This window comes from Podarcis tiliguerta (genome assembly GCF_965153285.1).
Source record: "Podarcis tiliguerta genome assembly, chromosome: 1".
NCBI classification, from domain to species: domain Eukaryota; kingdom Metazoa; phylum Chordata; class Lepidosauria; order Squamata; family Lacertidae; genus Podarcis; species Podarcis tiliguerta.
In genome coordinates, this window is record NC_139534.1 from 74,302,325 (window position 1) to 74,325,679 (window position 23,355).

The following is a 23,355-nucleotide window of genomic DNA, read 5'->3' on the forward strand; positions in this document are numbered from 1 at the left end:
TTGCCTACCCATGGGCTAAGTTACTTCTGTTGCGTGAACTGAGGTGCAAGAGTTGCATTGGTAGAAGAAATATGGTGCCTGCTTTAACATTATCCAAATTTATTACAAAAGTGCAATCTTCAGATGTGAATGATACAGTCATTAGTTTGCATTTGTACATGTAAACCTTCGTAAAGTAAAGAGCATCCCAAAAATTAGACGTGTATGGCATGGTATCTTTGTTCACTTGATTGGCATTTTCTAGGGAAATATTTTTGTTTCATTTTCAAATTCCACCCCCGGCATGTACTCTGAAAGATTAAGTCAGGGATGGGACAACATGTAGCCCCCCAGTTGTACTCTCATTCCTGACCACTAACTGTTGGGAATTGGAGTCCAATGACATCTGGAGGGCTACAAGTTGGTCATCCTTTAATTAAGGGTAAACAGTAAAGGGAAATAAAGATTATCCTTGAGCTCTGGTAATGCATCTTTCTTGTCTGGATGGAATATGGAAGTAAGTGTGTGTATGTGCATATGCCTGTGAGTGTACAGGAAAGAATCCACTGTACAAAAGTAAAATTAACACCAGTTGCTCCACCCACTTTTGCCTCTGACCCATCGCATCCTTGGCATGTGGCCTCTGTAAGGTTGCCCAGAAGGGAACGTATCACGCTGTGTTTGAAAAGGTTCCCTGTTCCAGGGCAGTGTTTCCAAAACTTGGGTCTCCAGCTGTTTTTGGACCACAATTCCCATCATCCCTAGCTAGAAGGACCAGTCGTCAGGGATGATGGGGAAAACAGATGGAGACCCAAGTTTGGGAAACACTGCTCCAGAGGTACACAACTGCCTTTCAGACAAAGAGGACAGGCATTACTGTGTTCTTGGTGAATGAATGCTTCCATTTATCTTCTGATATTATTAAAGCTTTTCCATACAATGTAAGGGGCAGAGATAGGGGAAATATGCATAATAATTAGGGCCCAGTATACAAAAGGTGGGCACCTGAAAAAGCCACTCAAGACTCAAATCCAACATTACATGATCTTGCGATTGACAAATATTACATTGTAACGTGCCAATCCATCTCCTGTGCTTTAGATTTATAAACACATGAAGCAACTGTGGACTGCATTATATTATTGATCTATCTAGCTGGCCCAGTGCTGTCTACTTTGATTAATGGCAGCTCTGCAGAATTTCAGATACAGGTCCTTCCAGTTTCTGCCGCCTAAGATTTGCTTAATTTGATGTGTCAGATATTAAACCTGGGGCTTTCTAAAATCGAAGTACGTCCTCTTTTGAGCTATGTGCCCTCTTACACAAGGCTAGGTGCCAGTTAGAGCCCCAACTAGATATAATAGGCTTTTCTTTATACACATTTTGATTCTTTCACTTTCAGTCCTCTCAAAAGGCAGATGCAAGAAGAGGTTTTGAAATGAAGGGTTTCTTTTTATAAATCCCCATCAGTCCCCCACTGCCTCCCCCACTTCAAATTTTAAACGCAAATGCAAAATGAAGGAGAATGAAATATAAGAATAGCAAATCGTAAACAAATATTTATTTCTGGAACAAGGGTTCCTTCTGATTGCATCAAGACACCGATTTGAGTTGGTAATAGTTAAGACATTCTGGACTAGTAACTAACTGTAGTATTTTGAAAGCCAGACTGTAGCTGCTCATGCAGTCTGCCCTGAAAGAACATGCATAGACCAAAGTTATTGTAGACTAGATCAACAATGATCTAAAGCAGTTTGTTTGCATGGATGCTAGTTCTGAAGCTCTGCAGCTTGGGAGATTCCACAAATTCAGCTTGCATGCACATACCACTAATACTGGTAATTTGTTTGGAAAGACAAGTATTTAGAAATACAAAAAGAAAAGTGGAAAGAGAAAGATATTTAACCAGCATTCATGTAATACATATTTCCTGAGAACAGAGTGTGCCATATATCTTTGTAAGATAATTTGCATTCAATGCAACCACAGTAAACCAAATCAAGCAGAGCATTTCTCTCAGCTAAAGCAAATGGCTATAGATCAGCAAATTGTTAGACACTGTTAATGCATGTTTTTAAAACAAATACAAAAGGGTACAAGTGAGCATTTTCAATGTGCTTTCCAAGTATGTGTGGGGAAAATACAAGAATCAAAGGCTACAAAACTGAGGCCACTAGACTTTTCAGCTGTTCAGTGTAACCAGCTGGGAACAAGTGATTTCAGTATTGTGGCCTAGAACTTTGATCGTGAACTTTGCATTGAAACTAGTTTTATAGTTCAGCTGATTGCGATGCCGCCGTTGTTTTTCTGTCATTTGCTGATGCAATCCTAAGCATATCTACTCAGCAGTAAACTCATCTGAGTCGGATGGCAACTAATCTCTACAAATGTGGGCTCAGGATTTCAGATCTAGGAGTAAATCCTGCTGTAGTTAGTGGGACTTACTTCTGCATAGATATGTATAGCATTACCCTCTTGCATGACCAATCGGAATGTATCTGTGTATCGATCAAAGTGGGATAGACAGAAGAAAAGCCAAGCAGAATCATAGTTTAGTTGACTACTTGGCAAACCATATTGGTTTTAAAGCTTGGATCCAGCCAAGGCAACCAGCAGCTAGGTAAAACATAACAGCAAAACTTAACAGTAGCAAAACAAAGGTAACATGTTTTACAGCACACAAATAAAGTGTGCACTTTGCCATTTGTGCCCCTAATCCAGAGATCTTTGTGTACTCTGATGCACCCATAGTGTTTGTGTGGAGGCAGGCTTTTCCAGGCACTTCAACAGAGGTCTTCAGCACCAATGCTTACATGTGCAGTGCTTCTCCCTCTATTGAAATGTATAGAAAGCCCGTGAGGTGGGGGTTGGGGTGCATTAGAGTTTCTATCTGCACAACAACCCCTGAATTTGGGTATCAATATATAAAAAGGGCATTATGATACTATAAACAAGATTGTCATCATATAAAAACATTAATTATATGACAGAAATATAGTAAGAAAAATCCCACAGGGTTAGAATAATGTATCATAATCAGATCACTTGTGGTTCCAAATGATGGAATGTGATGCATGTCCCTGGTATAATAAGGTCATTTCTACAATCTGGTGTTTTTTCCCCTAAACTACAGAAGTCATCCTAAGACTCATGCAAATATTTATATATATATATGATATCATTGCTGTGCTTGATTATAATGAAGTGACTCTTTGAAAGTTTGAGGGGGGGGGGCGTGGAGTTGTTAATTTACTTTGGTTGATATAAATAAGAAAGAATTCTACACCTGAAATTTTTACAAAAGGAAAACCCAGGAACATTTTGGTCCCCATGTACAAGTGAATCCTGCACACTTGTTTGAGTTTAGTGCTTCATTTCTTCCACATTTTGAAGTAGTAGGTAATATAAATGATAATTAGTAAAGCATCGTTAGACGAAATCATGACTTCAAAGCCATCAAATGATATTGCTCTCAGCTGTAGGCATGTGAGAATCAAAAGTGCAGGTCCCTGCAAGGGCATGTACTGTTTTCAAACAAAAATTTAAGAAGGCATAAAACTGGAGGATACTTCAATACTACCCTTTTGACTCTTTCCACACTTCAATTTTATAAGGGGGAAATTGGGGGGGGGGGGTGTCCTCTTTCTTTTAACTTTGAACAAGCAAGCCATGATGTTATACTTTATATTCCACATAAGCAGGAGCTCGCATAAGGCAGGTAATAAAACTGGCTTCTTGTTTGCAATGCCATGAGATTTCAAGTTGACGTGGCTGGTGAACTATATAAAATCCAGGTAGCTCGACAAGAAGATTATATCCATACAGTTATACTTTTGCATGCCACATTAGAGCATGGATAGGACTCTTCACTTCAGAGATATGAGATGACCTTAATCTGCACATTTACTGTCAGTAACCACTGAAAAAGTCGCATTGCGTCCCGAGAAAGTGCTGCATCAAGAACAGTGCAAGGGTGTATAAGCCGGCATCCAAATGCCTGCGAGCAGATCGAGAGCAAAAGTATACCACTTGTGCAGGCCTCTGCACAGGCGCACAGAACCTGAGCTATGTGCACAGTTAGCTATATGAAACAGGCTTCTGCATTCGGCCAAGGTTCTCTGGGTGCTATGTAATTTTCCTGATGTAAGATTCTGGTATGAGATAAACAAGTTGCGCCGCATGCAGAAACCAATTTCCTCCTGACTGGAGAGCATCTCCAGATCCCAGCCTTAAGGCTTTCTAATGGCGAAGCTGTTTTGATTCCCCACCCTCCACTGATTTATAAAGACAAATGGACAAGAGGTGATGTGCAAACATCAAACTGCATAGTACATATTGAACAGGCTGATATCCCTTTTAAAGGGCAGAGCCACATCCACAATCTCAGCAAGAGACGAGGACAAACCTGACAGAACGGGAAGCCTCAAGGACTGTTATAGCATCAAATTATGGCCACAAAGGCAACAATTAATCTTGCTTGGTTTTTTTTTTATATCATAGGCAATACAAATTCATTTGAGCAATTGAAAGCTGTAGAAGGAGTGAATAAACACGTTATTGTTTTTAAAAAATCATGCCCTTATTATGAAAGTTTTACAAGTAACAGACATTTCTTTTCCAGTATGCTGCTGGGCAAGACTCTCGCGGACTTGTTGTAGCTCATTCTACTGCTGCTTGGTGAATCTACCTCCTTTCATAGCTGCAGCTGAGACAGCATCCAGTCTTTACCATGTTAAGGGGAAGTAGCTGTTTGTCTTGACTGTTGGTAACACAATCCCCACCCACCCACTGCCTCGTTCACAGAAAAGCTTGATAATATTCTTTCTCAACAGCAGGATATACATGCAGATGGATTCCTTTGCCTCGTTCCCAAATCTTCCCATCTTCTTCAGCTCGCCCTGGGAGTTTTCAGTCCTGACAATGTGACTCTCCTTCCGTATTAACTAAGGCCATTCGTGGTGATACTGCTTGCCATTCTTTTTCCGCTCTCTCTGCAAATGCTCCAGTTCGGCCTCATACATCATTTCCTGAACTAAGTATTTCTCCCTTCTCATTCTGTCACACAAGTCTTTGGGCATGTCTGGGATTAGGTAGGCAATGAAAGATTTTATTCCAAAAACAAGGTGCTGAAAAGAGAAAGAATATATATATATAGAGAGAGAGATTTAAAATGCTTACACTGATCTGTCTTGCTTGGATCGCTGCAGTATATTTGGGAAGCAATGCACTGACTAGTTACTTATCCTTGATTATTAATATTAGCATATATCAGTGATCTACTGTCTCCTTGTGGCAGGGGGCTGAAAGGGGAAGATAGAATACATATTTGTACCAGTGATGAAGAACCCCTTTTCCTTTATCCCAAAATTACAGCTCCTCCAATCCTCCCTATGTGAACATAATGCCAGCAGTTAGAGGGTTATGAATGTGTGTTTCATTTACACCAGGGAATGGGAAACTCTTCCAAACAAATGTCTTCTGGATAATCCTCTGGGAGCCATATTCCAACAGTTTGTGGGGCTGGAGGCAAATGTGGGCAGAGCAATGGATGTAAATTTTAGCTTTGTACATAACTATATAACTAACCTCAAACACTATAATGAAAGCCAGTCGAGCAGCAAGAACATGCCAGAACTGCAAGGTGAACTCATAGGGTGTTGAACTCCACGGAGGCGCTCTGTAATCTCTGTACCTGTGATGGAAATAAAGGAGATGAAAGCCATTTGGTAAAACTAGAAGTACTTGTAACCATGCAGACAGCCTGAGCTCCCCATTTCAGTGGTGTTTTGGCAGAAGACAGAAGCAGCTATATATGGAAACCCACCAAAACAGTGTGAAGGATGGGTAAGAGATGTGCCTATTTATGATCAAAGTTGCAAAATAAATGAATGCCTTCTATGAATTAGAATGTCTAGAAAACAAGATATTAAAGGCAATATTAGTGAATTATGCGCAAGGCAAAAACGAAGTACAGTTTGTGGTCTGGTATATCCACACTTCTGACAGTAAATATGATCCTGTACTATTCATGGGCTATGTGTGAGGCCCACATGATATGAAGAGAAGGCAGCACTGCAATCAAGGCCTCAAGGCTATGGAATAACCACCCAATGAGATTTTGAACATTTCTTTTCTGCAACCCTTTTGAAGTGCAAAAAGTGCGCTCTTTTCGACTAACCTTCTAGCATTTCCCCACCCCCACCCCTTTGCCCTGTTGGGTTTTGATTTTTTTATCAAAGTAGGTGTGAGTCTTAGAAGGCTGGATATAAATGTTTTAAAGCAAACACAGTAATGTGATTTAACCATGTACAGTGGTACCTCGGGATGTGAACGGGATCCGTTCCGGAGCCCTGTTCTCATCCCGAACAGAACGTAAGACGCGACAGTGCATCTGCACATGCTTGGGTCGCGTTTCACCGCTTCTGTGCATGCATGTGACGTCATTTTGACCGTCTGCGCATGCGCAAGCGACGAAACCCAGAAGTAACGCACTCTGTTACTTCCAGGTCGCCTCGGAGCGCAACCTGAAAGCGCTCAACCTGAAGCATATTTATCCCGAGGTATGACTGTATATAAATAGTGATGTGGTGGATTGGTGAATTTGCTGAGAAATTTCAACATCTCCCCCTCAGCTGAACTCTATTGACTGTATTCATCAAAGCAGTTTAAAAGGATATTCAAGACTTTTGGGTTAAGCTTCTTTGGTGTTTCCACTGAAATTAAGCAAGTGACATAATACATACCTACAATATCCTGAATATCCCATGCCAAGCTCGCTCAGATCAAATATTGATAAGCTGCTGTTGACGTATCCTCTCAAACATCTGGGAAAAAGAAAGCCCGGGAAATAGTTTCCAATGAGAAATGAGCTCATCATGGTTCAGTTGTGCTTATGCATGCAAAGCAGGTCTCATTCACATTCCTTGCCATTATCAATGTGTGCCTATGATTCAAATGCCATGCCTATCATATTTTCAAAGGATGATGGTGCCCAAATATTATTGGGATTTATGCTGCAAGAGACCCATAAAGTCTTGAATATGTAAGATGAGGTTTATGCTTTGTGTGAGCATACAATTCAACTCTTCGTCTAAGAGGTCAAAACTGTGCTTAAGTAACATTTCCACACTGTGCAGTGGCCAACCAGAATCAGAGGTGCTGAATGCAGCCAGGTTCCCTTCTCAGACTGACTAATGATACCAAATGGCAATGCAGTAATTGTAGCAGGTGTACAACTAATGCTGTTAAACTGGCCCAGTTTCAGAGGTCCTCACATGCAACATTGGGCTGTATGCGTGCAATCAAAATAATGAAATAATGGATGCCACTGCCTGGATGGGGGTAGGTAGAGGGAGGATAAATGAATTTCCCAATATGTCAAAAAGATATTTGGTATGTGCACACATGTGCAGCCTTAGATGCAGAAACTCCCAACATAAGAGAAATATTGAACACTGCGGTAAGCCCCGTTCTGTGCCCAATAAGCACGGGATGCCTTTTCCCAATGGTGCTGTGGCCCATAGATTGCAGCAAAAAACTGGGCAAGGCTTTGCCCAGTATCATCTCTGTTTGATAGGCCATTGGGGAAAAGCTGTCCCATGAGCCCTGCTGAAGAGGGGAGGGGAAGCCTATATAAGGCTGCTTCCCCTGGAGCTCACAGCCATTTTGCTTTTAGAGCTTTCTGTCTGCCCACCCTCGGCATGGATAGGCAAACTAAGGCCCAGGGCCCAGATCCGGCCCAATCGCCTTCTAAATCCGGCCTCCAGATGGTCTGGGAATCAGTGTGTTTTTACATGAATAGAATGTGTCCTTTTATTTAAAATGCATCTCAGGGTAATTTGTGGGGCATAGGAATTCATTCATTTATTTCCCCAAAATGTAGTCTGGCCCCCCCACAAGGTCTGAGGGGCAGTGGACTGGCACCCTGCTGAAAATTTTTGCTGACTCCTGGGTTAGAGCCTTCACTGACCAATTTTGGGTCATTGGTTGACAGGGCCGGAAAGGAATTTTTCCCCCTTTCAATCTGATTGGCAATGGTTGGGTTTTTTCTGCCTTTCCCTCAGTGAAATTATGGCTTTCCTTTGTTAGGCGGAAGAACATGGATTGTATGAGGGCAGATCAACATAGCATAAACAAACATTTTCATTCATTAATGAGCCAATACAATACAGGGACTGCATCAATGCATTTTAATGGTATCATTTGATGAGGCAGTTGACACGTATGCCCAAAGCTTATCTTTTTTGTTTTCTCATTGGGCTACAAATTCTGGGGGCATTGTATGGAAGGCAGGATACTGGCTGTGAAAAGAGTTAGAGCCAAGAAAGAGCTATGGATGATGGAGCAGATTAGAAAAAAATATATAAAAGTCTCTGTGTTAAGCAGTATTTTCCCTCATACCCACCTATTAAATGTGTAACTGTAAAGCCAAGGAATAAAAACACACACTGTCAATTGGTAACATCAAAAATTAGCTTAACCATTATTTCATATTGTAGACAGCAATGTATACAATAGTGCTGTTGTATATGCAACACCCTACCAAAGCCTTGTGTGAAACAGGTGACCCCTGACACCAACAGGCCAAAAATACTGATTAGATGTTTATGTGATGAGAGTACATCATTAGACTAGGTTAAAGACCACAGATGGCTTAGTTCTTATAGTAATTCTCAAAATTCATTCCCTGGCGTAAGCTTTCCACGTCCTAGAAGATAAACCCTGATACAAAAACAAGCCCAGGCTTTGGAAATATTGCATAAGAAATAAAGTTCCATCGCTAAAGGACACCACACCTAGGACTCATAGTCCCAACCCCACTGCAGCCTTGCCACTCCTAGCAAGTGGCAGTGATGCCACTATTGGGAAGCTGAGATCACCACTGGGTGAGCTGCATTCTGTACATCAGGATTTGAGGTCAACTGGAATTAGAGACAAATCTGCCAGTTTTGCTGAGATTCTCTTTTTGCCACAACAGTTTCAGTTCCTTATTTTTTTAAAAAAAACCTCCTGAAAATTTTTGTGTGTGCATATGTATTCTAATATACAAATTTTTGCATGCAGTTGTACCTGATATAATGTATTTTCTTTTCTTTTTGTGAATAGACACATTATGAACACTCTCTCTAATATATCCAACAACAACTTTTGTTGTTGTTGGAGAACCGCATCGCAAAATTCAGAGATGTGTGCATTTGGATGGATATGTGTGCTTCACTTTGTGTATTGTTTCAGGAGGTGTGAATTACATAAAGGTAAAGGTAAAGGACCCCGACCATTAGGTCCAGTCGTGGGCGACTCTGGGGTTGCGGCGCTCATCTCGCTTTACTGGCCGAGGGAGCCGGCGTTTGTCCGCAGACAGCTTCCGGGTCATGTGGCCAGCATGACTAAGCTGCTTCTGGCGAACCAGAGCAGTGCACGGAAACACCATTTACCTTTCCGCTGGAGCGCTACCTGTTTATCTACTTGCACTTTGACGTGCTTTCGAACTGCTAGGTTGGCAGAAGCAGAGACCGAGCAACGGGAGCTCACCCCGTCGCAGGGATTCAAACCGCCGACCTTCTGATCGGCAAGCCCTAGACTCTGTGGTTTAGGCCCCTTGAAACCGGTACAAATTTCTCCTCCATCCCTAATTGAGGTGGGGAGAACCATTGGCACAGGGATGCGGTTGACAACATTCAGGAGCATCCCTATATTTCTGTTAACATCCCTCTTTCTGTTGTAATTGCCTGGAGGGGATGTAGTCTTGCAATATTTTTTTGTTTTGTTTCTAGCACAATGTTTTCTAGGTCTTTCACTATTTGGGGGCATATTAAGCAATTGAAATTTTCCAGCTGTCTCATTCACTTCCAGCATGTGACTAAAACTGAACACACACAGTTCAAGTGCTCTAGCTTGGCCTCTGATGCAATGCATTCTGGCCCACTGTAACCATAATAAAACATGCAAAATAAAGAGCAAAATATACAAAAGGGAAAAATGCAAACTTTTGTCAAAATACAAAAGTGAGTCCATCAGCGAAAAATACAGAAAAAGCATAATTACTTTTCTTGTCTGTATCCTTGATCGACACAGGGACCATACTTGTATGCGTAAACAAAGCGTGGGATATAGTCAGATGTAATGGCAATAACAAAAGCGTTGGTGATGACGGCTAGGACTCCAATTCCTTCAAGGATTCCATACCAGATCCCTAGGAGAGGATAATTATCATGAGGCTAAACACAAAACAAGCAAACATGAGAAAGCAGATTATTTAATACTTTTTTTCCAGTCCATGCTCAAAGAAGCCTTTGTTCTAAAATAGAATTAAATCTGCACTTTCTCAATTGCCCTGCACAGCTTGCCCTTCATTCGAACTGAGTCTAGAAAACAAACAGCTTCCATTTTTAGATCCAGTTTGCAAATTTATCATCCACAGCCACAGTATGTGATGCCTCATTTGAGACTCATTTATAATTATTACACTGCAGGTACGAAAACAACACCATTGCCCTTCCAAAAGGCTAGGACCATATCAGATTACTTCTGGTGCCATCTATTTTCATTTGGGAACTGGTGGATCACACACAGCAGCACTTTGACCTCTGCTTGGAGCTGATACAGCAGAAAACAAGAGAGTGAAAAATGACCACTGCTACCCTCTGCCCTGGGTAGTGCAAGCAGCGTGGAACTGTACGTGGTGGGAGAGCTGCTACTCAGTTCTGCTTCACTGTTTCCAAGCCAGGGCTTGGGATTTCTCTCTCATGTTGGTTAGTATTTGTAAACCAAAAACAAAACTTGCAGACTAAATGATAAAAAGAAGTTGCTACAGTGACTGCGCTTTGTCTCACCTATATCAGTTGCTCTTGCAGGCATCGGTCGCCTCCACTGAGTGACAAATTTATATGCATCAAGCCGGATTTCTATGATATTGTTGAGCAAGGCCAGCAGAGGTGCCAGGGGAAAAGCAGCAACAAAGATTGTGGTGAAGCCGAACTGTAGAACTGGAAAGAAAGTACACAGGATCAAAAAGGGAGAACCACTCTTGGTTACCCTTCTTTTTTCTTTGGAGTCCTATGACTCAGGCCTTTATTAAGGTTCAGAGATTGTGTACTCATGGGGGTGGTAGATGGTTGATAGAGGACCCCAGGTGAGAGTGAGGGAAATGTCCGTGTCCCAAGGTGAGAGGTTAGAAGAAAGGGAAGATCCCAGGTGAGAGCTGGGAGGAGCTACTATCTTCTGTTGGTGGTAAGGGCTAAGAATTACTTTTAAGAGAGGACTCTTATTCTATTTGTATTGTTAATAGCAGCTATTTTATTGTATTATGAAAAACTTTAATAAAAAACCTCAAAGTGATGGTCGAAAAGAAAAGAAAAGAAACGGGGGATCCTTGTCTAAGAAAAGACAGAATTTTTATGACATTCATCAAATTACATGCATACATAGATAATTTTATTTGTATGCCGCCTTTCCATAGTTCAAACCATGCTCAAGGTAGCTTATAGCAAACACAAAAATCAAATAATTACAAACGTAACAAAAGTAGTCATAAACAATAAATAAAACATCAAAAGTACACAACCAAATTAAGCAAAAAAATACAAAAAGATAATTAATATCAAAAACTCTATCCACAATTTTAAAGAAACCTAATTAATACTCCAGCCTAATAGTCTATTCAACACTCACCTTTGTAGCTGGAGTCAGTCAGGGTCCCACCTTTCCAGGCCAGGTGGGAAAAGGCCTGCAAGGCAGGGAGCAGGTCTTACTGGACTCACAGCCGAGAATCTACCAGTTTCTTTTTTTACAAAAAAGGGCAACTTCATAAGAACGCTCACCCATCTCTAAGTACTCATCCATCAGACCGTGGAGATTCATGGGCTGTAGATTCCAATCTTTTTCCCACTGAGGTAGAGAAATTTTATGCTCCAGTAACTGCCCTCCTTTCTTGATCTTGCGTCGTGCCCACCAATTTTGCAGTAACCTGTATTAGATAGTCAGAGCATAGAATCTATGGTAGCGCTCACAGTAACAATTTAATCATTCAACTGATGGCTTAACTCATCACTGTCTTCCTAGTTTCTCTCATTCCTTGTGAACGTTTGTCTCCTAAGAGAAGGACATGTGAATAGAGACAGTCCTATGACTTGTTGATGGTGCTTGCAAACAGTCTTTGAGAATTCCTCCCCCCAAACCACATTACAACACTTTTAATGGCTCTGCAGATAAAGTATGGCTAAATTTTATCCCAAATCCCTTTATATATTACAACTGATTGCCATGCCCTGCATCTAGTATTATTTTTAGTATCAAACTCTCCAGTCTTTAGGAAACAGAGTTCCGCAAAGATGGCTTCTCTTTATGCACCTCCAAGAGTTAGCCGTGCAAGAGAGGACATTCGCTTTGCCAGCAGATACAATAATCAAGTCATCATTTGATATGATGCCTCTGTTCATACTTACGGATAGCCGAGTTCCATGAAGTTGTTCCACATCTGTTTTAAAACCATGATGACACCCATCTGCAGGCAGAGGTCTATCAAACAGCCACTGGGATGACACTGAAAGCAGAAACATAAGAAAGCAGAAAAATTAAGACAGAAGACAGAGGGGAAAAGGCAAGATACAATTGCAACAAATTGGCAGACATTTGTTGCTTGCTCAGTGGGGCAGAGCTACAGCAACAACATCCTGGCAGTAGTGTTGGAGGTGGAGAGGCAAGGCGGTGAAGAGGTTGGGTCTGTGTGTATGCACTAGTGGGAGCACCAAATTGGCTCCACTGTTGTGTCTGCATGGCCTTGACCTTGCTGCCACCTTGCTTTCTTTCTCTTGGCGAGTGACAGTGATGCTGCTGCCAGGAGGCAGTTGCTATGGATCCACTTGACTGGGTAAGGATTTTGAGTTAATTAAAACATACTGTTGTTCTATATACCAGACACGTCCAACTCCCAAGAGACTGCAATCTACTCACAGTATGAAAAGACCAGTGTGATCTACCAATTGTCATTGCCAGGAGTTGTTGAGCATTTTTAGGGGAGGGTTGACCAAAGTTGTTGACCTCCCCCCCCTTTTTTTGGTTGAACATCACACCACGATCGACCTGGGACACCCCCGTGATCAACTGTTCTATACTGTTTGGAAGTCAGGTTTGGTGAGGGTGATTAAATTATTATCTAATCTACTGTCAAAAGTTTGAAGAAGCAGGTTAGAAGTAGTAGTTCTGGATAACTTGAAAGATTGCACATTGCACATGCTTCTGTAACATTTTGGTTGACCTGATGAAGCTAGTACCCTAAAGCACACACACACTTACAAAGAAAGTTTGGTGTTTAAGCTATTCCAGAACATACTTTAATTCCTGAAAATTCACAACCATTTTAAAGGACAATTTTCAAAGGATCATTTGTTTTTATATCATATACAAATATTTTTAATATTTTTTAAAAAGAAACAGAATAAGAGGTTGACCATTCCATACAACAGTAATTTGGTCCATGAGCAAAGGAATGTGTGTGTGTTTATGTGTGTTGTGTATATGTGTGTGTGTGTGTGTGTGTGTGTGTGTATATACACACACACACACACACAGAGAGAGAGAGAGAGACAGACAGACAGTGATTTTACATGGGTGCAAGTAAAATTTATCCTTACTTCTTCCAGTCTCCATCTGTTAAAAAGTTTGTTATACTTTCCAGGACGTCCAGCAAACCTGTAAAATGATATTTCGGTTTGTCAGCTGAATTCAGAAAGAATGAAAATATTTGACTCTCACACATTTTTACTGAGACAAATTAAAGTTAAAGCTAAACCAAAGTAAATCCTTATTACTTATCTCACTTTTTGTTTTGATGCATGTTGGAAAAGAAAAGTGTATCTCCTTTTTAGTACTAATTGTGAACCTATTGTTACACCACTCTGGGGATTGCAACTCTGTGTAGGGAAACGGGATCTCCTAACAACTTTCGGCACTTCAAGCAAATCATAGCTCCTTGAATTTTGAGGGGGGAGGCCATGACTCTCCAAAGTGCCCTTAATGTATAGTGCAAATGTTGCTTCATTGTGGTAGAAGTGCATTTTGAGGGGAAATGATAAATGGAACTTTGCTCCAGCAGATGCCACCTCCACAACTGGCAGTTTCCCTCCAGATAAAAATGGAGAGGGAAGCTTCCACTTCAGTAAACACACCTAAGCACTCTTCTCCTGTTAACCAAAATTATCTGAATTAGTTCCTCCCCATTTCCTGAAACTATTGGAGTACACATGTGTAAACTCCTCACACATATTGGTTTATAGTACATGTACCTTTCCCTTCCATGTAAGTGATTGGTGAAGCACTCCTTAAAAAACCGGGATGCACTTTAAATCAGAAATAACATCTATTAACAATAGATTTTAAAATATAATGTTATTTTGTTCTGGGAGTTTCTTACATGCTTTTCTCAACTCATTTCAGATATACATACCTTCCAAGGAAAAAGGCAATGTAGAAAATGGAGCTGTTTAAGTTGACAAACTGGAAGAGGAACATTTTCAAGGCAAAACTATTTTCCCATTCTGAGTCAGTTCTAGGGTGTTCTATTAAAAAAAAAATGCAACAAAATTCACAATATACATTAGTCTGGAAATAAACATTTCTAACTTTTAGCAGGTAAGATCTAGATTGCCATATACACATAAAGGTGTCTGTGACACTACATTTGAAATGCACTGTTTAAAGATTATTTTCAGTTGTAAAAAACCCCAACTATTTACATTTGCTCTGAACAAAATAAACGTTTATATTAAAATATTGCAAAAAAGTCATGAGATTAAACATTAACCATCCCTTTCCTCAGTGTATTTGCTATGAACATGGTGGTTCCAATACAGCCAAGTAATAACACTGGCTACTTACTATTGCTACTAATTGGAGTTTTCTTTTTTTAAACTAATGATAATTGCTGTATGGAGGGCAATTTTTGTTGAGATCATGGCTAGGCTGGGATTGTGTGCTGCTGTTTTGCAAATAATATTTTAAAATCCCTTTAGACAGATGCAATATATGCAGCCTTTATGTACCAAGTTCTTTTCATTGAAATGTTGTTGCTGTTGTTTCCATGGGAAGCTGGCACTGGAAGAAGGCTACAGCAAGAGAGCATTGCTACCACACTGAATGGTCTGTTTACAGTGTAAAAAATGACAAAGGAAACGAAAACCAACCCAACACTCATCCTATGAAGTAAACTAACCACAACCCCCTTCCAAAAAGGTATTAGCAGTTTCTCTCTCACCCCCCCCCCCAAATCAACCCAAAAATCAACACCCCATTTTCAAAATGGGCCTCTTCAAAATGGAGAGGGAAATTTGACTTTTTGAGACTTCCAAAAGCTTTGGAAGATCCATTGCTTATGGAAAGTTCAGTAGTAGTGCATCTGCTTTGTATGCAGAAGAGTCTAAACTCAACCCCCAACAACTCCAGTCATTGTTGACACTAATAAGGCAGAAGGACCAATGGTCTTACTTGGTACAAAAAAGCTATATTACAATTAAGGAATAATTGCTGTGTGCAAGTTGATGTCAAATGAATTTTTTAGCTTAATAGGAATGAGAGGGCCCTGTAAGACATGAATTATATTCTCCCTCTTTTTCCTTTTCCTATGGCACCAAAGCAAAGCGTTTTTGAAGGAAGATGAAAACAAAGGAACAACTTAAGGGAGAATTCTACTTTGTACACATTCAGCTTGACCTTAACCAATCTTAGGTGCTAGATCAAAGCAAAGGCATTTGTAGCTGGAGTCCAGCATTCTGTTTTCACAGTAGTTAACCAGGTTCCTGGTTTAAACTCATGGGCATTTTCTCCACACATCACAAAATTTTATACACTTTTGTCATGTCAACCCCTACTTGCCTTCTCCTCCCACCCTAACTTGAAAAGGCCCAAATGTTGCAATCCTCATTCCTCCAAATAATCATCATAATCGTTTTAAGAAGCTGAGGTGCACCAAGTGATCATTAGCATTGCTGTCAACACACTTGAAAAGCCTATCAACACCCCAACTGAGCTGACCTGCACCTTTTCCTTTCAAGAAACAAACAAAAACCATATTTTAAATTGAGGAAGGCCTGAAGGGAAACCATGTTGATTCATCTCATGAACCGAGACACCACAAGAGGGTTCTCCATATGAACAGCCACAATTGCTTTGGCAGACTCCTCATTTTGCCTCACTTCAAAATCAGAATCTTCTGCCTGGCTTTTGGAATGAACTGCTGAGGTTACCACAGTGTCTGTCACCCTAAATAAAATGAACTCATAAAACAGATCCATATTAAAATATTTAAAATTCTCAGTAATAAAGGACTAAATCATCATTATAAGACCTAGAGTTGCATCTACATGGCATCCCTCCATTGATGGGAGACTCCTTGATTCACTGAAGGCTTCCATGAGTGGAAACGGGGTGGGGGGGGGAGGAAGAGTACAGTGGAACTCAGGTTAAGTAGTTAATTCATTCCGGAGGTCCGTCCTTAACCTGAAACTGTTCTTAACCTAAAACACCACTTTAGCTAATGGGGCCTCCTGCTGCCGCCACGCCACCACCGCACGATTTCTGTTCTCATCCTGAAGCAAAGTTCTTAACCTGAGGTACTATTTCTGGGTTAGTGGAGTCTGTAACATGAAGCGTATGTAACCTGAAGTGTATGTAACCCGAGGTACCACTGTAATTGTAACAATTTTTCCTTTTTCCATCAGCCCCTCTGGGGTACCTCCTATACTGGCCCCAAGGGTTCTGCAACCATTTGAAGCAGATTTCGGGTCTGCAGAGTGAAGGGAAAATCAATACACAAACCTCTCACTCCCTTTCTGCTCATGAAAGTGTCCACTCCATCAAGGAACCTTCTATCAGCAGAGGAATACAACTGGATACAAGCCATAAACTCATATTTCTTCCTAGCATAAAGTCACATAGACAATGTAATGGCAACCCTTCATATGAGTTATCAGCTAAATTTAGGTATGATTCACCATGATCATTTTAGAAGGCCTCTGGATTTAGATAATCTCCTGCAATTATTGGTTCAGGAGATATTCTTCCATTCATCAGGTTCGTTGTCTTTCAGGGCACACCAGATATCGATAGCTTGTAATTGCATACGTTACATTATCGGTGTCGTTAGACGCTTTATCAGATACTAACACAAGTATGGAAACATTCAACAGTGCAAATCACTCACCTAAATCTGTTAAGAGATAGGCAACTTTTTCATATACCTGGAAAAGAAATAAGAAGAGAATAAAAGTGTTCTAGCAATGAGTTCTGGAAAGACTTCGAGAAAAATATACCACAGGTGTGTGTGCATGCATAGATGCATACTAAGCGGTGGGGGGGGAGAGATTGAATTTTGTTTGCATTTTTAATGGGAAACTAACTAATTCACTTTTAATGTGAAATCAATTGATGTGAATCTGACAAATTCTTTTGTGGGCACAGCCACGCATGAAAGAGCAGCAACCAACACTTAACAGGATCAAATCCTCTTGTGCGGTGCTGCTTCAGGGAACAGGAAAAGAAGGGAGCTGCTGGGATGAAGAAGTCAGGCAGGAAAGGTATTCATCCACCCACCCCTACCTTCTTGCAGGAACACACAGCTGCCTGGTAGGTCTCCCCTTTTTGTAGTCCCCCCTTTTCCCACTCAAGCCTGCCCCTGCTTCCTATGCTCTACCCCTCTGACAGCCCTGGATCTGGGCCTTTTACCTGACCTGTCTTGAGCTAGGGCTATCTTAACCCAGCTCAGCCAACAACCAGATTCTCCCCAAACCAGCCTGATTCAGTTCAGGACTTAGTTGTATCCAGTGCAGAGCAAACTCACCTCTGGGGATAGAGTTAAAATGAATCTGCACTTTGAGTGCTATTTACGAAGATGCTTAAAATACAATATACAAGTCTAGCTACATTGTACATTCAGCTTCAGTATTGTGCCTACTTACTTGATAGTAAACCTCACTGAACTCAGTGGAACTAACATTCATGTAGACTTGTACTGAATTACACTGTCAAACATGTTTTCCATTAAATAAATGTAAGTGTATATGTGATGCTCTTGTAGGTGATTGTTTCTAGTTCTTTGAAATAACTTTTTTGTCTGCTCTGGAGCTCCTTCATCAGAGACTTGCCAAATAAAACAGAAGAAGCAACTTAGTTCTCTAAGATTTTCACAGGACAAAATCATGGCTAACTTTAAATGCATTGAAGACACTGTGTTTAGTATTGTTGTGCTCAAAATCCATGTGCCCTAGCCTGATATTCTGTTAAATAAAATCAGAAATATTATTAGGGTGTTAAATAGTAAACTTTAGCTAGATTAGGCTACGATGATTACAACTATTCTCCTCAAAATCAGTGTGTCCTAGCCAGATATTCTGTTAAGTAGTATCAAATATATTATTAGGGTGTTGAATATTTACCGTATTTTTCGTCCCATAGGACGCTCCGTCCCATAGGACGCACCTAGTTTTTTGGGGGGGAAATAAAGGGAAAAAAAATTTCCTTTATTTTCCCCCCAAAAGCAGGTCCGGGAAACCCAACCAGGTCGAGGAACAGCGGGGTGGCGGCGCTGCGCCTCCCTGCTGTCCCCCGAGCTTGTGGGGCTGGCCAATGTCTGCCCGGCGTGAGGGGCGCCCTGAAGCAGAGCGCCCCTCGCGCCAGGCAGCAGGCTGCTATCCACAGCGTGGAGAGCGCTGCAGGGAACTCCTGGAGGGCTCCCCACACTGCGGGTGTCTGCCTGGCATGAGGGGCGCCCTGAAGCAGAGCGCCCCTCGCGCCAGGCAGCAGGCTGCTATCTGCAGCGTGGGGAGCGCTGCGGGGAACTCCTGCAGCGTTCCCCATGCTGCGGGTGTCTGCCTGGCGCGAGGGGCGCCCTGAAGCAGAGCGCCCCTCGCGCCAGGCTGCAGGCTGCTATCTGCAGCGTGGGGAGCGCTGCGGGGAACTCCTGGAGGGCTCCCCACGCTGCGGGTGTCTGCCTGGCGTGAGGGGCGCCCTGAAGCAGAGCGCCCCTCGCGCCAGGCAGCAGGCTGCTATCTGCAGCGTGGGGAGCGCTGCGGGGAACTCCTGCAGCGTTCCCCATGCTGCGGGTGTCTGCCTGGCGTGAGGGGCGCCCTGAAGCAGAGCGCCCCTCGCGCCAGGCAGCAGGCTGCTATCTGCAGCGTGGGGAGCGCTGCGGGGAACTCCTGCAGCGTTCCCCATGCTGCGGGTGTCTGCCTGGCACGAGGGGCGCCCTGAAGCAGAGCGCCCCTCGCGCCAGGCAGCAGGCTGCTATCTGCAGCGTGGGGAGCGCTGCGGGGAACTCCTGCAGCGTTCCCCATGCTGCGGGTGTCTGCCTGGCACGAGGGGCGCCCTGAAGCAGGGCGCCCCGCCCGCCGGGCTGCAGGCTGCTATCTGCAGCGTGGGGAGCGCTGCGGGGAACTCCTGGAGGGCTCCCCACGCTGCGGGTGTCTGCCTGGCGTGAGGGGCGCCCTGAAGCAGAGCGCCCCTCGCGCCAGGCAGCAGGCTGCTATCCGCAGCGTGGGGAGCGCTGCAGGGAACTCCTGGAGGGCTCCCCACGCTGCGGGTGTCTGCCTGGCGCGAGGGGCGCTCTACTTCAGGGCACCCCTCGCGCCAGGCGGCAGGCTGCTATCCGCAGCGTGGGGAGCGCTGCAGGGAACTCCTGGAGGGCTCCCCACGCTGCGGGTGTCTGCCCGGCGCGAGGGGCGCTCTGCTTCAGGGCGCCCCACCCGCCGGGCGGCAGGCTGCTATCCGCAGCCTAGACATCCCTGCGGGACCTCCTGCAGGGCTGCCTAGGGTGCGGATGTGTTCCCCAAGCGCCGGGCGCTCTGCTTTCAGGGCGCCCGACGCTCCGGGAAGCAGGCTGCTATCCGCAGCCTAGACATCCCTGCCGGACCTCCCGCAGGGCTGCCTAGGCTGCGGATGTCTTCCTGAAGCCTGGAGAGCGAGAGGGGTTGGTGCGCACCGACCGCTCTCGCTCTCCACGCTTCAGCGAAAGCCTGCATTCGCCCCATAGGACGCACCCAGATTTCCGCTTCATTTTTGGAGGGGGAAAAGTGCGTCTTATAGGGCGAAAAATACGGTAATTAAAGTACTATGTGTGTCACGCTTATCCAAACAAAGTCAATATGTTCCTAGGCTAGAATTTCTAGTTTTATATGAGTCAGCTCAGGGACGTATATAGTCATGAAAGGTATATCCACACCCATTCTTCTTACACGAGCATTTGCCTTAGGGCACGGCCAGATTTAAATTGAATATTTATTTCCTGGAGTGTCTCCATATTTGTAAGAGCTTTGACTTTCTTTCTTTGCTAACATGCCTATACTTGCCTTGATCCTGATATGGAACTTCAAACAACATGAATAATGGTTAGAATAATGTTTCGAAAGCCTGTTTCTCAGTATGATCCTCATCTCCTTAGTTCCTCTGCAATGATACTGAGAAATATAGTCATGGCAGACATTTGCCAGAAGGGCATTTTGAAGAGAACCCCTCAGAATCAGATACTTGGAAGCCTAAAGTCTAATCAGTTTGCCTCAGCACCGAAGAGGGATGAAGGAGAAATTTGACTCAGTTAACATTTAAAGGCAAATAACCTAATATGCGAACAGAAATACAAAACCTCGAATTTTGCAATGCAAGTCTCAAAGCCAAGTAGTGTGTACAAAAATGGATACACTAAAGCGAAGTGTTCATAAAGTTCATATATGAGTGAAAACAGCACGCAAAATACATTAGGGAAAGTAATATCAAAATTAAGGTAAATATGCTTTGCTCAATATACACTTTATCTGGAGGCAGTCTGCGTAAGGAGAAGCTTCATATCTAGTTATATTTGCTAATGTTGTTAGTGATTGGTTATATATATTTTTTTTTATAAAAAATTTTTATTTGGTTTTACAGTAAACACAAAACAACAACAAACAAGAAATTTCACAACAAAAAAAACTAACAGAAAAACCCTACAACACACAAACACAAAGCAATAAAGCATAAAAAAGAAAAATAAAAAATATTAAAAACAGTTTCTGTCTCCTTATATTCTTTTCATTAACTTATTTCCCCGACTTCCCCAGACCTCCCTTCTCTGTATTCCCAATCATATATTCTGTCCGCAAATTCTTTCCCTCTGTCATAATTTAATTTTATAATCATCTTAATGTATAATATATAATTACTTTTCCTTATATCTAAAAATGTTGGATCTTTTTCTATTTACTTTTTTACTAATAACCATTTATAATCAATCTGTTGTCATCAAACATTCATTATATCAAACATTCATTATAGTGATTGGTTATAAGGCCAAAGCCAAGTTCATACTATAATTAGTTTTCAGAGTTGCAGTGGAAACAAAATGAAGGAGTCCCAGAAACTGGCAAACTGGACCACTTGTTTACTATTTTAGCTTACAAACTAGAATTGCTTTAATTGAAGTTAGTTTTTATTAGATTGGGTTGTTTAATTGAAGGTGCTGCCCACTAACGACCAGAAGGTTAGAGCTGGTTGGGGGCAGTGTTGTTTAACTGACTTCCCCAAGCAGAGGTTGCTGCTGGTTACTGGAAGGGAGAGGGTCAAGGCAGCAGAGAAGCCAGACAAGTGTGGCATGGTGAGTGCTGGATTGACTCTACCACTGCACCTGTACCACACCAACCTTCCCATCACCTAGCCCCCCAACAGGGAAGCCAAAAAAGCAATGCTACCCCACCACTCTCTCCCCCCCCCCGGCTGCTGCCCTACACAAGGAACAAATGGTATACCAATTCTACATTTTAATTCATTTTGTATATACTGAGACGATCCTTCACTTATGAATAAAGATTGGGAACTTACAACATTAAGAGACATGATGATCATAAAGTTGATGCAGACTCCTGTGCCTGATGTCGCAAACTGCCAATACTTTTTAATGAAATACCACTGGAAAGAGGCAAACTGCTCCATAGCCACAAGGCGATAGACTACAACTGCAAACACTGCGGTGAGGACTAACGAAATCTGCAAGCAGATAAAATTAAGAATATTTATACCAAAAATAGGCATTGGCTGGGAAAAGATTCCACAGAATTACAGGCTTCTAAATACTATGAAATCATCACATTTCTTTCAAGACTGAGTTGCTTGTTTATTTTTCAGTTAAAATAATTATTTAGCCCTGGGATTAAATTGCAGACAATGACCCGCATTTTACTCTACTATATAATGAATTACCTCTGAATCTGAGAAGAACTATAAACAATTTAGGCTGATAGGAAATAGCTCGTAATTCCTTTACAAAATGTCCAATATTTTTTAGTGACTTTACCATGAAGAATATTCCTGACACAGACACCATCAGTCGACTAAGTTTATCAGGGAAGGGTTGAAAAGGTTCAGGCTTCCCTGTTATAGGATTCACTCGTTCCACTTGAGAATATTTTGCTTCAAACTGGGGGCGAAGCTCTTCCTGCAATTACAAACATTTATGTCAGTTCATGCCTGAAGTGATTGGCATGTATACATATGGCACAATGATGAAAAAATGTAATACTTCCGTTCACGTTGATATGCTCCATATACTTTATATATCACTTCATAAGGTATTATGGAATTTTAACATTAAGCTGCTCTGGGAAAACCCTGAAGATAGATGTCTTTAAAACTGCTATTTGACAAGCAATGTGATATCAGTGCCAGCTGAGTGTCTTATTCGTAGTCCTATTTTAAAAATCTGTTTTCACACATTATGTCCTTTTTAGATATTTATTTGTTGGGGATTGCTGGGCCCTATATCAGCAGCCACATCCCTGACCTCCACACATGAAAAGCTGCACATCACTCAAACCCATACCAGATACTGTATGTATGATCTGGTACCCTGCAAATGGAGTGCCCAGATTGTGCCCACACATATTTGGGTGCATGTGCATAGGCAGGCAAAATCAAGGCAAACTCAGCATTCACACAATATACTAACAGCACATGAAAAACTTCAAAAACCCTGGCACCCTGAATGTAGACAATCAAAACTGCTATTGTGACATACTTTTTATGAATCTTACCTCTTCATCTTCCCAGTCTATAAGATCCCAGTCATAGGTTAGCACAGCCCTTCGCCTCTTCCAAAACTCTAAGAACACTGTAGCTGTGAAAGCCATGAATTACATGTTAACATTAAAATCAAATGACCACCGAGCTCAATGAGTTGTTCATTGAATTGCCTTTAAAGTGCAGTGTGATTAAGCTGACTAGGACACCAACTATAGCACTGTGATTTGTCCAGTTTCACTGGCTCTCTAGCTCCTCTTTCTGCTGCGGCTGAAAACTATTAAGGAGAGTGAATCTTCTCTTTCTAGCCAATTAGTGCCGGGGATCATTTTCAAAAAATGGAAA

The 23,355-nt window shown here is 42.2% G+C and overlaps 1 protein-coding gene across 5 annotated transcripts in view; it reads right to left on the reverse strand.

Annotated features, from left to right (window-relative positions):
- Positions 1-1,525: 1,525 nt before the first annotated feature.
- Positions 1,526-23,355, reverse strand: part of ANO3 (anoctamin 3) — a 230,818-nt gene continuing 208,988 nt past the window's right edge. For all 5 annotated transcript variants that reach the window (XM_083428089.1, XM_083428088.1, XM_083428090.1 and 2 more), the window contains 13 exons: positions 23,025-23,107; positions 22,289-22,429; positions 21,817-21,981; positions 17,174-17,210; positions 14,423-14,534; positions 13,611-13,668; positions 12,423-12,520; positions 11,799-11,944; positions 10,812-10,964; positions 10,024-10,171; positions 6,723-6,803; positions 5,566-5,671; positions 1,526-5,105 (listed from right to left, as the gene is read on the reverse strand). In XM_083428089.1, coding sequence (XP_083284215.1) covers positions 4,923-5,105; positions 5,566-5,671; positions 6,723-6,803; positions 10,024-10,171; positions 10,812-10,964; positions 11,799-11,944; positions 12,423-12,520; positions 13,611-13,668; positions 14,423-14,534; positions 17,174-17,210; positions 21,817-21,981; positions 22,289-22,429; positions 23,025-23,107 — 1,511 coding nt within the window. In that variant the 3' untranslated portion in view covers positions 1,526-4,922. The remainder of the gene's footprint in view (positions 5,106-5,565; positions 5,672-6,722; positions 6,804-10,023; positions 10,172-10,811; positions 10,965-11,798; positions 11,945-12,422; positions 12,521-13,610; positions 13,669-14,422; positions 14,535-17,173; positions 17,211-21,816; positions 21,982-22,288; positions 22,430-23,024; positions 23,108-23,355) is intronic.